At 36.6% G+C, this 12378-nt stretch overlaps 2 protein-coding genes across 2 annotated transcripts in view; both read right to left on the bottom strand.

Annotated features, from left to right (window-relative positions):
• Positions 1 to 2757: 2757 nt before the first annotated feature.
• On the bottom strand, positions 2758 to 8762 carry tent5ba (terminal nucleotidyltransferase 5ba). Its single transcript, XM_048154230.1, has 2 exons — positions 8333 to 8762; positions 2758 to 4424 (listed from the first exon to the last, which is right to left on the bottom strand). The coding sequence occupies exons 1-2, from the start codon at positions 8486 to 8488 to the stop codon at positions 3399 to 3401; spliced, it is 1182 nt and encodes a 393-aa protein (XP_048010187.1). The 5' UTR covers positions 8489 to 8762; the 3' UTR covers positions 2758 to 3398.
• LOC125244191 (palmitoyltransferase ZDHHC18-A) overlaps positions 4288 to 12378 on the bottom strand; it is a 31174-nt gene continuing 23083 nt past the window's right edge. Inside the window, exons 9-11 of the transcript XR_007179246.1 lie at positions 10534 to 10601; positions 10264 to 10428; positions 4288 to 4424 (exon numbers count right to left, since the gene is read on the bottom strand). The gene's annotated coding sequence lies outside the window, so the exon portion shown is untranslated. The remainder of the gene's footprint in view (positions 4425 to 10263; positions 10429 to 10533; positions 10602 to 12378) is intronic.

Below are 12378 nucleotides of genomic sequence, written 5' to 3'. Positions count from 1 at the left end.
GAATACCATGGACATAATTATCTAAACAGCGAATATTGCACTTGCCCAGTGTTGCGGCGGCGGTCCGGTTGACCTGCCCTCAGTGATTCAAGGATGAAGACAAGGAGCGTCATTGTTCCAGGGGAAACAAGACAGACAGGTGTGAGTCACACACATGGATGTTATTGGCATGGACAGAGGAGAAATATTTCCCAGCCCTACCAAAATATTAAACATCATATTCATTTTCCATTAAAGTTTTTCATTTTTACACGAGGCACACACTTTTAGGCAAATCAGTTTTGCTGTGCAGAATATACAGTTGACCCAAAATGTATTTGGACACTTTTGGACATTCAAGTCTCACAAAATATTTGAATGTTATTGCATTAGACACAAAATAAAGTGGCATTTTACTTTTATTTATTTTTTTAATAACTGGTGTCAAAAGTGATTTTTTAGTGGATGTATGAAGCCAATTCACACAGGTGTTACTGCTATGGCAAAGCTGAATTTTCAGCCATTACGCCAGTTTTAAATGACATCATTCTAATATGATCATTTGAAACATTTCTTATTATTATCAATGCTGAAAACAGTTGTTGTGCTTGATATTTTTGTGGGAACCATGATGCAGTCTTTATTAGGATTCTTTAATGAATAGAAAGTTCAAAAGAACTGCATTTATTTGAAAAATCCAAATGACCACAAACTTTTGAATGGTAGTGTAGTTCATATTTTTCTAACTTTTCTGAATACTTTTTATATTAATTTTTGAACAATATATTTATTGTTCTATCATTAAAAACCAAACAGGCTTATTTTTGTTAAATGTGTGTTTGTTCTTTATTTTTAAGTGTTGTCTTGGTGTCCAAACACCTTTTTGTGGTCACTGTATCACTGTTGCCTAAGTTGTTTAGAATAACATCATATATGAGTCATGACATATTATATTGCCATTTTGTGCTATGAAATGATATCGTTGCCCTCATTTTGAAGGCTGTTGTATTAAGTTTCTGGTTTTATGTTTTACATTTTATGTTCTTTTGTGAACACAATTCTGTTATGACATTTTCTTTTTTTTTTAATTTTTTTTCAAATACTGGTTTCATCTGCAGTTACACTTGAGGAAAAGGGTAACATAAAAACTCTTACAGATAACAGGTGTAGATAACAGAAAATAGCTGGTATAAATTACATCAAAGGCTAAATAAATGTCATAGCTTGTCGCTTCTTGTCCAAAACATGTCTCAACATGTTCGAGCATGTCCTTATATATCCCTGAATGTCTTTTTCACAACCCACTGAATTAAATAGGACTACCTCATCCTAATTTTTTAAGCCACTGTCTGACAGGGTCAGTTTCACCAGTGACACTGGGCCGGGACATTACATATGGTTTACCAATGGCTGTGTTTTTCTTTAGGGTTCCTTAGTCATTTAACTAGACGGGTATATTTATATCCTTTTAATGTGAGGCCTAACATGAGGGAATAAGTGGAGTATTATTCCCCAGTTGTTCTACTTTAGCTTTATGACAGTAGTTGCTCCCCTGATGCCTTTTGAATAGTGTAGGCCAAACATGTCTCTCCCTGACACACTGAAATGAAATATTACCTTCACTTAAAGGGATACTTCACTAAAGAATGTACATTTTGCCATTATTTATATACATGTTTTTAAAACAACATAAATTTACTTAAAATTTAATTAAAATTGTGTAGAATAATAATACGTTTTCAAAGTTTGACATTGACCTTTTTGATCCCATTAGCAAGTGATTCTCTTTAATGTCTTAAGAATAAAAATACTTCATATTTATTCATTCTTATTTAATTCATAAAAATGCATATTCTCAGAATACAAGCCTTAATATTTTTTAAGGATGCTTTTTATATCCCAAAATTGCAAACACATAAATCAGTCATATGAGTCATAAATAAAAGCAAAACATTAATGTTCTCATATACTCTAAACTATATGGAAAATTAGTTTAACTACATTTTTTAAACTTATTCTAAAAGATACCTGAGATTGAATAAGTGGAGGAATTTCTAAATTGATACTTTATTGATTTATTTCCAAAAGGCAACTGCACAAAAAGACTTAAGAGCACAATGGTGAATGGAGAATTTATGGATTGTCCCACTTGTCTGAACCTACAGTTACCAGTCTTGACCATTAACTACTTCTTTAAATTGGCAAAAGAATGAACCTGTTGTAGTGACAACTTTAAATAATTAAGTCTATTTTAGCAATTCACAATGGTAAATGACATTATATATTAGTCTACTAATCAGTAGTAATCATTTTTAACATCGCATCCCTTGATCAGTTAGCTTACATCGCAATACCAGTTCCTTGATGTTTACAAAAACAATGACATGGATATGGCTTTATGAAAGGAAATAGGATTCTATCTCCAGGGGCAGCATGGGTGGGTTAACAAAACAGCCTTTGTCTGTTACCTTTAGTGTCACACTAAAAGAGAGGCCATTGTGCTTTAGAAAGGATCCTTATGGTTCATGTCCTGGAACTGCAATGGATCCATTTCCTCAGATTAAGAGTCAGCACACATTCAGACCACAACAGTGCTACACTTGAAGTTTTACCGCTGACCACTTTCACCTCTGCTCTGTTGATACAGAAAATCCTTACCATTTGAAATTCTTTTCCAACACAAAATGAAAAGCCCCAAATGATTAAAAAATATATGCTTGAATATTAATAATGACAAAAAACCTTCAAAAGGTAAAAGAGGTCTAGAACACATGAAGATGGGTTTTGTGCTTTTTTAATCACATGAAAATACATGCCTCCATCCCTGAAAATAGAGTTTTACAATTAACAAGGAGACAGAAAAATGGTTTTAGAGAGCACAGGTCTCACTTGTACAATGTTTTTAGGCACTTGGAATTACAACAGCAAACATTCCGTTCTTCATGACAAAAATAAAATATCTTTGGTCCTTTAAAAAACCAAGAAGCAAAACAGAGGTTGATTGAAACCACAGTCTGGGAAAGAAAAAAAGAAAAAAAAAATCCCATATAGCTTCACAACGCAGAACGTAGCCTTCTCTCCCCACTTACATAACCTGCAAGAGTTTAACTGAATCTATAATGAGTTTGAGAGAAAAAAAAAAGTTTTTTTTTTCTTGCTACATGTGAAAAAGATCTTCGTTCACTCTGCAGAACAGAATACGTAAGGATCGGCTCAAATTAGACATACAGCAGTGAACAGTCATTCTATATATGTCACATTTAGCACAAAATCAATTGCCATTGTTTTGTAAAAGCTCCTCCTAAACGTCCATTTTTGTGTTTGAAAAAAAAGTTTATATATTCGCTTGCATATCGTCTTCACCACATGGGAAGGTACAAGGGCTGAACTCGATTTTTATCAGAAGTCCTCTGCTGGGGTCAGTTGCAGGGCAGCCATGTTGGGTAGGTACTACTGCAGGTGTGCACCAGCGGCTGCACGTGAGCGATGTAGTAGTTACTGAAGTTGATGTCTCGCACGTAGGGTGCTGGCTGGTAATAGCACGTGACATTGGTAACCGTAGGGATGGCGTTCTGTTCAGCCAGCACCCTCAGTGCGAGCATGGAGATAAGATTTAACGTCTGCCGTCGTTCGTGTCCCATCAAGCAAACCGTACTCTCGTTGACCACGTGGTATAACGTGACCAGACAGTCGTACCGTTTGTGCTCCATTCCGGCAAAGTGATTCTGTAGGTACGCCTCGAGCTTTCGCTGTTGCTCGCCTATGTCTGGAAAGTCAATGAAGAACCGAGAGCACATGTACCTCTGGAGCGATTTCATCTCCGATTCGGAGGTCGCCTGAAACCCTCGCACCAAAAGGTGGCAGTATTTTAAGAGACCGCCTCCCCGGATCTCCTCCGGGTTTCGTGTTGCGATGACCTTGTTGCACAGATGGCCGAGAGCTTCCTCAAAGTCCCCGTACATGCTCTCGCCCAACACTGTCGGATGGAAGCACTCCGACATGGGCGTTTCTGAACAACGGTCAAAGAGAAGAAGGGAGTCCAAGACTATCTGGAAAGAGTCCACACTGAACTCAAATTGGCGCCTCAGAGAGTCCACAAATTTAAGCTCAACGTTCTTGCCGGTGTTGTTGGAGAGCGAAATGAGGCTCCAGCGGTCGCTGTCATTGCAAACCTTCACCAACTTCTGCACATAGGCCTCCTTCAAAGTAAGTGCTGAGATTCTTTCCTTGCTGACGCCCTCGGGTAGGAAGTCCAGAAGGCTGTCGAGAACCACATCTTTAACCACACGGAAAGCCTGGTCATCTGACAGTGAAACACCAAAAATCAGGTCCAAGTCCTTGTATCCAAGCCCTGTGTCTTGGTGCAGAACGTGACTGGCAGCCGAGCCGTTCAGCCTCACATCTCGAACCGTGATGCCTTGCTCCTCCAATCGTGCTCGAACCACCTGCAGAAATAGTTTAAGATCAGAGATCAGCTATAGTTTTATTTATTATTTGTCAATATTTGATATTTAAATGTACATATTTTCCCCGATTTTTACATTTAGATCACCTTTGCTGTCATCTAATGCTCACTTAAAGTTAATCTTTAAAAACACTAATAATTTAACACTGTTAAATGTAATCTTTAGCAAATCTCAAAGCCATCCAATTTTCAAACTGTACAATATGATGTTGTGATTCCTATATATACTTCATTTAGCTTTTAAAACAACCGATTTTAGTAGTTTTATTTATTTTTTATTTACAAAAGTATTATCGGCCAGTTATCGGTTACTCACAATAATATCAAAATAATTTTCATCTTACCATATCAGCCATAATTGAAATATCCCTAATCAGTAACATCTAATCACTACATGAACAAGTAAACACTGGAAAACAATACCGCAGTAATAAGTACTTCCTTATGTGAACAATTTGAGGATACTTTGTTCTGCCACCACTGCTATTAGATAATTACCTTATTAGCTAAAGAGCCTAATCAGACAAGCTAGGCTTCAATGTTGTATAGTGCATAGACTCAATGTTTATTTCAGGAACTGCTAAAATCACAGATTTCTTGTATTTATTCCCCCCTCACACTGAGAACACCTAGAATCACAGTTGGTCTAGACTCAATAACACGTCAATTCATTAAAGTTTGCAGCTGCTGTCCTTTTGTCTCTTTGTTGCTGTGATTCAGGCTGTTGAAAAGTAGCATACTGACAGCCGTAAGCTCCAACTAAACTACCCCTGAGAGAATTTGCCACATTCACACGTTTAACTTTATTTACTATAATTGGCCTTTTAGTGTTAATCTTCTGTGCTGAATGCATTTATTTGCAAATTTTAAGTTGTTATACATGTATATGCACTTCAAAAACAAAAACTCACCTCAATAAATTAACTATTAGGTTGAAAACTTCATTTTACTACCATGAACCATTTCACTACCAAGCATCTTCATTATGTTTCCAGTATATTTTCATGCATAGACTACAGCTAAAGCTGATTGTAAAGACCAGTGTTAATGTGTTAATATGGAATGTGCACTGTAGAGATTGGCACATCTGTGCTTCGGCAGGAATACATTCACAAACACTTGGAAACATGCACCACTGTGTACAGCTGCACAACATGCTAAAAGGCATTATACAAAACTGCTCGCTTAAGAATACATAAAACTACAGAGGCAGATGTTAAGACTTCACATTCACATGTAGGTCTTGTAAATCCTGAATGTGAAACGGGAACACATTCATAAATGCCTAATTCAATAAAGGCAAAAATGTTGATCTTGGCACAGACCACATTTTATGCATGCCAAGCAGATTTATATGCCATTTATATTGTTTTGCAACCATTCAGAGATTAAAATGTGCTTAAATCAAACTCATTATCTCCGTCCTGAATGCACGTAACCTTCATTTTCCACAGCTCTGTCGGATTAATGTCAATCAGATCACCTACCCTCACTCCTGTCAATCAAATCATTAGCCTTCTATTTTTACACATTAGGTCAGATTGCAGCAATTGACCAAGCGAATGCAGTGAAACCAAGCACAACATATACAGTTTTACAAATTTGAAGCACAATTAATCGACATGCAAATTGCAATATGGCCGTGTGCAATTTATTAAACCACAAAGGGTGTGATTTATTCAAACAAAAAGTCTGTTTACTTAATTTAATAATGGACTATTGTCAGTATGAACATAAGTCAACGGTGTTTAAAAAAATATTGACAATGACAAACAGACACTCAAAGGTTCTTTAGTTTCCACCATAGGCTTGAGGGTTTAACCGGATCACCTTGCAGTGCATGTGAATATTATGATATTAAGATGACGCCAAGTCAGGTTCGCAATTGCATTCAAAACCTACATTTTATGGTTCAATTGTACATCACAGCTAAAAGCACAAGGTGCAAATGTGCAATCATGACACCGTTATGATGATAATGAAAACAGCCACAAAGTCCGTGTAATGACATGGATGCCGTGGCAAATCATTAGGGTTAAGGAAAACGAGTAACAGTGAACGAGCAGCCATCTTTTGTCAATTTTGCAATGGCATGTGGAGGCTGTGCAATAAAACATCAAAGTTGGTTTTTACAGGTTTTCCATTAAATATAATGGGTTTCCTAGTTGGGTTTTATTGACAGGACATTACTATCTGTTCAAACACAGGCAAATTGGGTATTATGAAACAGAGATTGTTGACCATTCGTTACAGTCCACTCCATATGGAGCAGAACTGGATCAAATTAAGGAAAACTGTCAGATCCAGTTCACAAGTAGTTTCCATCTTCATGTAATAATTAGAACCAATAAAGGCCAATCTTGGGCCAGGTTTTAAGATCTAAGGAATGTCACTTATATAAAATTCTTAAGAACACTGAAATAAAACATGTCAGATGTACAATTATGACTGATAACTTCCCTAAAACCATATGGGATCATGTACATGAAATGCAGAAAACTTAAACACATTTTCTGTTCAACTGCAAGCACATTCTCCCTAAAGCACTTAAAACAAACCCTCTCTTGTTGGGTGAAGCCATTCTAAAGGAAGTGATCTGGAGAAAAGATCAATATCTGCTTGCATGTGTAGATGCAAACCCACACTGCTTGTGTATGAGAACAAGAATTCTTTTCATTAAGAAGGGGGGCATTGATGCTGGTTATCACTGGACTAGCTCAAGTAGTGTTACATTGCATGGGATTAGGGTCGGTAATGAGTCACACTCAGTGTAGGGTTCGTGAGAATGTCCAAGTCATTAACAAGTCACTTAAATTTGCTAAGTGCACAGTTTTCTGTATCTGCTGGAGGGCCAAAGGCTAAGAATGTTTTGCTTATCCTTGGGGGGTTGAGACATTATACCAGTAGTCGGCCATGCAGTGACAGGCCAGAGATTAAAAAAAAAATTGAGTAATTTTTTTTTTTTTTTTACATTTATTCCTTAAAATTAACTAATATCAATTTTTATCACACTAGAACTTTTTTTTTTTTTTACAAGTAATCCAATAGTGACTAGCATATTTTATCATTACACTTGTATTTTTGATTAATACCTGTTTTCCATTTCACATTTTTGCCACTGAATTCTGTGAGCATCTGTGATTCAGATATTAACTATTCACTTTTGATAGCCTATTTCATTTTTTTTTTTTTTACCAATAACTCTTCATTAGGTTCTAGTAGTTCCCGTAGTATTATCCGTTCCACTTTTACTAGTATTTATGAGACACTAGCATCTATCCTAGTTGATTTTTTCTTTATATTTCAACTAAAAATCTTACAAATCAGATTTAAATATTAGTAACACACAAGTGTCTGATAAATAGGCACTAGTGTATATTCATTTAGCACTGGGGCAACTAGAATAGATATTAGTTACTATTAAACTTAGTTTACAACTAAGGAATAAAAACTATTATTAGAAAATGAATAGTTAGTAGTAAAACTTGAAGGTAAAGGGTTTATATGTGCAAAACACTCTAGTTCGAAGTGAATAGCTGATATTGAATTGTCACATTGGAATAGTGACTAGCAAGAGTCCTAGTGAATAAATTAATAGATATTAATCACTACTGGAATACTAAGCACCAGCATGTAATGAACAATAACTAGTGAAACCGAAAGAAATAGGTAACAGTAACATAAAATGATAGCCTTAAAGAATACATTTTGAAACATCTAACCATATTTAGTATGGTTTTATTTATTTTTAATGAAATGCAAAAAAATAAAAGTCAAATATTAGGCTATACAGACCTGTAATAATAAGAAAATGTTTCACAAAATTATTTAGGATAGCCTATAGTAATGTGCAGAAAAGTATTCAGAGAGATGCGCTTTCATAATAACCTGAACAATCTGTCGTGGCTGCACCGAAAGCGTCGGGAAGTTTCCACGTCCGTGAACTGGAACCGTCTCGCCAAGAATAGAGTCCAAACGTTGCACCTGCTCCCAAGACAACACGCAAAACCGCCGACACTGCTCTGACACATCACCGGAGGACATGTCGATAGAAAGAACAACGAGCTTTAAAAAGGCAAAAACTTCTGCTCTACTCCCGCACAGATATCGCTGTCTTTCCAACAGATGAAGTTCCAACGTTTGTGAAAAGCTCAGTTATTTCGCAGTTGCTCTCGTTATCAGCTATATATAACACGGTTCGTGAGGTATCGACACAGTATGTGAGGTCATCCAGCTGCGTTCGTGATTCACTATTCCCAATCCACGCACAACCGAGAGACGCTATAAGTATTACAGTTATGCTGGAAACGCACCATCTGAATGGTCTTTATATCTATGAGATTTGCATACGTGAGTATTATTGGTTGAATATCTGCTCATGAATAATGTCCTAGTACCTTCGGACTGGATTGGCGGAAGCGTGCAGCTGGGACACACCCACCGGTTTAAGGCCTCAGTTGTCATTCACAGTAAATGTCTCGGTTTTAAAAAGAGGAACCAGAAACTGAAACAAAACAACAAAATAAGAATAAACATATATATTTTTACCATTAAGTTATCTGTATCTGTGAATTTGAACCTTATAATAGTCTCGTTTGGTAAATTTATATTATGGAAAATTGATAAATGTATATGTTGTATTCATTGTATGTTTTTCTTTTCTTTTCTTTTAAAATAAAATCTGTAGCTGTAATTTGCCTCTTTTTTTGCCAAGTAATTTTGTCAGATAATTACCTTAACCAAGTTTAGTGTTTTGTTCTTCCCTCATAGTTAAAATATTAAAAATATATACATAATGGCCCAGTTTCACAGACAGGGTTTAGAATAAGCCAGGATTAGACCTTAGTTCAATTAGGATATTTAAGTAGCTTTTATAAATGTACACTAGAAAAAAAACATTACTGGTGTTCATCTTGAGACAACACAATGGCACTGACATATTTTAAGATATGTCAGTGCAAGTTGCTTTCAGTTAAAACAGCTCAAACATGCATTTTAGTCTAGGACTAGCTTAAGCCTTGTCTGTGAAACCGGGGGAATATATTATAATTTTATTATTTTAAATTTATATTGCAAATTGCCATTAAATATAATTTTTTTAATTTTATTTTTTATTATAGATACATTTACATCTTTATCATTAATTTTTTTGATTATATGAGCCAAGAACTGTAATAGCTTTTTATACAAGAAAATAAATTTGACACGTTTCAGCGGCAAAACTAAGCAAAGCAAAAGAACAGGCTTTTTCTTCACTGCTCCCAAATGAGAAAAGAAGAAAAAAAGAAAAAAGAAAGAGAGAAAACCACAAACCCCATAAATCAGGAGTAAGCGTCTGAACGTGGGATGTTTAGGGAACCAAATCAGACTCACACATCTAAAAAAAAATAAATAAATAAAAAATACAGCATGCAACATCAAATTGTACTGATGTTAAAATGCAAATACTGTGTTACCACATAGCTTATTACTACTGGGACTGTCCTAAATCTTAAGTCATGTCTCATTATTCACTGGGGAATGAAGAATAGATTTTTAAATATGACTTAATTCCCAATTATATATATAATAATAATAATGATTACTGTAACATTATGTTTGTGTGGACTGCCTAAGAAAACATCCAAACATCTGTTCAGACTAGATTTATTTGGCTACACGGAGGATGAAAAGAAAGGCTGCTACGCACGATTCTCTGCTGCGTGACATTTGTGGATGACTCACAGCTCGCAAGCTGTTGATCAGTCTTGGGGGCAACAGCAGCGGGGGTTAGTCATCATAGATTATTGTGTATGTGATCAGAGAGCCGAACTACATACCATTTCAATAGGGGAGGTCCTGATAGTGTGTGATGTCAACCAATTTCAGTTCCCCTGGCAACAGCATCCCCCGTCGCCAGGCAGCACGGAAGAGGGAGCCCTCATCTGTGTTCTGAGCAGGTGGTGATATGAGACACCTGCGTCATTGGCCTAAAAATAGCTTGCCTTGAGGTAGGAGAGCATTGTTGGTGACAATCCAGGGCCGGAATGATTTACAAGGGTCGCAGAACATTCAAATAGAATGAAAGCAAGGAAATACTTGATATTCACCTCGCTGTGGTGGATGTGGATCTGTAATTGGAATCCGTGAAGCACACTTCTGGGTGTATCCACTTGACCTAATGCATGTAGACAAACACCTTTAGCTTAAAGAAAAGTATCTGTGTTCCCAGACTATTCCTAGTTTCACACCCAAGAAAGGGTGCATCTTAATCCCGAAATTGTTTAGAAAGGATTCACAACTAGTCTTTTTGTCTGGAATGCAATTCTGCCGCCCTTGAAACATTAAACAACACCCAGACTGATGCATGTGGATCATTGTTTATTATTTGATTACACCGACACATAAGCGCTGACCAGGAAAAAGAAATAGGCAAAAGTCTAAAAAGGTTCCTTATCCTTGGTTAGCATATAAGTTACTTAGGCCCGGTTTCACAGACAGGGCTTAAGCTAAACCAGGATTAGGCCTTAGTTCAATTAGGGCATTTAAGTAATTTTATAAATGTGTCTTAGAAAAAAATATTACTGATGTGCTTCTTGAGACAAAACAGTTGCACTGACATATTTTGACATATCTCAGAGCAAGTTTCTTTCAGTTGAAACAGTTCAAACATGCATTTTAGTCTAGGACTAGCTTAAGCCTTGTCTGTGAAACCGGGGGTTAAAGTCTAGTCTAGAGATTCTTAAAGGGATAGTTCACCCAAAAATGAAAATTTGATGTTTATCTGCTTACCCCCAGCGCATCCAAGATGTAGGTGACTTTGTTTCTTCAGTTGAACACAAATGATGATTTTTAACTCCAACCGCTGCCGTCTGTCAGTCTTATAATAAGAGTGGACGGGAACTCGAACGATAAGAGTCTAAAACACTTCCATAGACAAGTCTAAATGAAACCCTGCGGCTCGTGACGACACATTGATGTCTTAAGACACGAAACGATCGGTATTTATATCATTTTTTACCTCTAATACACCACTATGTCAACTACATTCAACACTCGATTCGTAAGGTCTGATCGTGCTCTGACAGCGGCAGTGATGTCTAGCACTCATTGAAGTATATGCGCGAGACATCACTGCCGTTGTCAGAGCACGATCAGGCCTCACTAAGCGAGTGATGAACGGAGTTGGACATAGTGGTGTTTTAGAGGTAAAAAATGATATAAATACTGTTCGGTTTCTCACACAAACCGATCGTTTAGTGTCTTAAGACATCAATGTGTCGTCACGAGCCGCAGGGTTTAATTTGGACTTGTCTATGGAAGTGTTTTAGACTCTTATCGTTCGAGTTCCCGTCCACTCTTTTTATTCGACTGACAGACGGCAACGGTTGGAGTTAAAAATCAGCATTCGTGTTCAACTGAAGAAACAAAGTCACCTACATCTTGGATGCGCTGGGGGTAAGCAGATAAACATCAAATTTTCATTTTTGGGTGAACTATCCCTTTAACACATCGCCCATAACAGATTCAGGTCATACTGCATTTTATGGTAGGCTTTTCATGGTAGGTTTTGGCCATTACTTCCTCGAATCATCAAATAAACATAAAAACAAAGGGCTCAATATAGCTAACTAGTTTGTTGTATGGAATGCATCAGACCACACCAGTCACTTGATTGGTGGATTGATTGTCATTACAAGCTGCTGATAATTAAGAAAATGATGATAAAGTATAAATAAAGACATTCTTGAAGGCAATAGGCCTATAAAAGAGCACTAGGATGACACAAATCCTGGAGAATGTCACAAGACTGACATCTCAATGTGACTAAGCAGGGTTTGACATGATGTTCATGTCAACATTATACTTACTTCATTAGAGCTAGGGTGAGGTGTATGGCTTTGCGAATAGGATAGGAACAAGATTTGATGTATATAAATTATGACGTATATTAC

The sequence above is a fragment of the Megalobrama amblycephala genome, linkage group LG13, assembly GCF_018812025.1.
Source record: "Megalobrama amblycephala isolate DHTTF-2021 linkage group LG13, ASM1881202v1, whole genome shotgun sequence".
Lineage (NCBI taxonomy): Eukaryota > Metazoa > Chordata > Actinopteri > Cypriniformes > Xenocyprididae > Megalobrama > Megalobrama amblycephala.
Note: the sequence above shows the minus strand (reverse complement) of the source record. Positions and strands in the feature narration are given on the sequence as shown.

Excerpts from the sequence above, each read along its gene's own strand:
- tent5ba (XM_048154230.1), bottom strand. The coding sequence starts at position 8,488 with ATGTCCTCCGGTGATGTGTCAGAGCAGTGTCGGCGGTTTTGCGTGTTG. Across the intron at positions 4,425-8,332 it reads AGCCACGACAGATTGTTCAG|GTGGTTCGAGCACGATTGGA; the intron begins GTTATTATGAAA and ends CTATTTCTGCAG.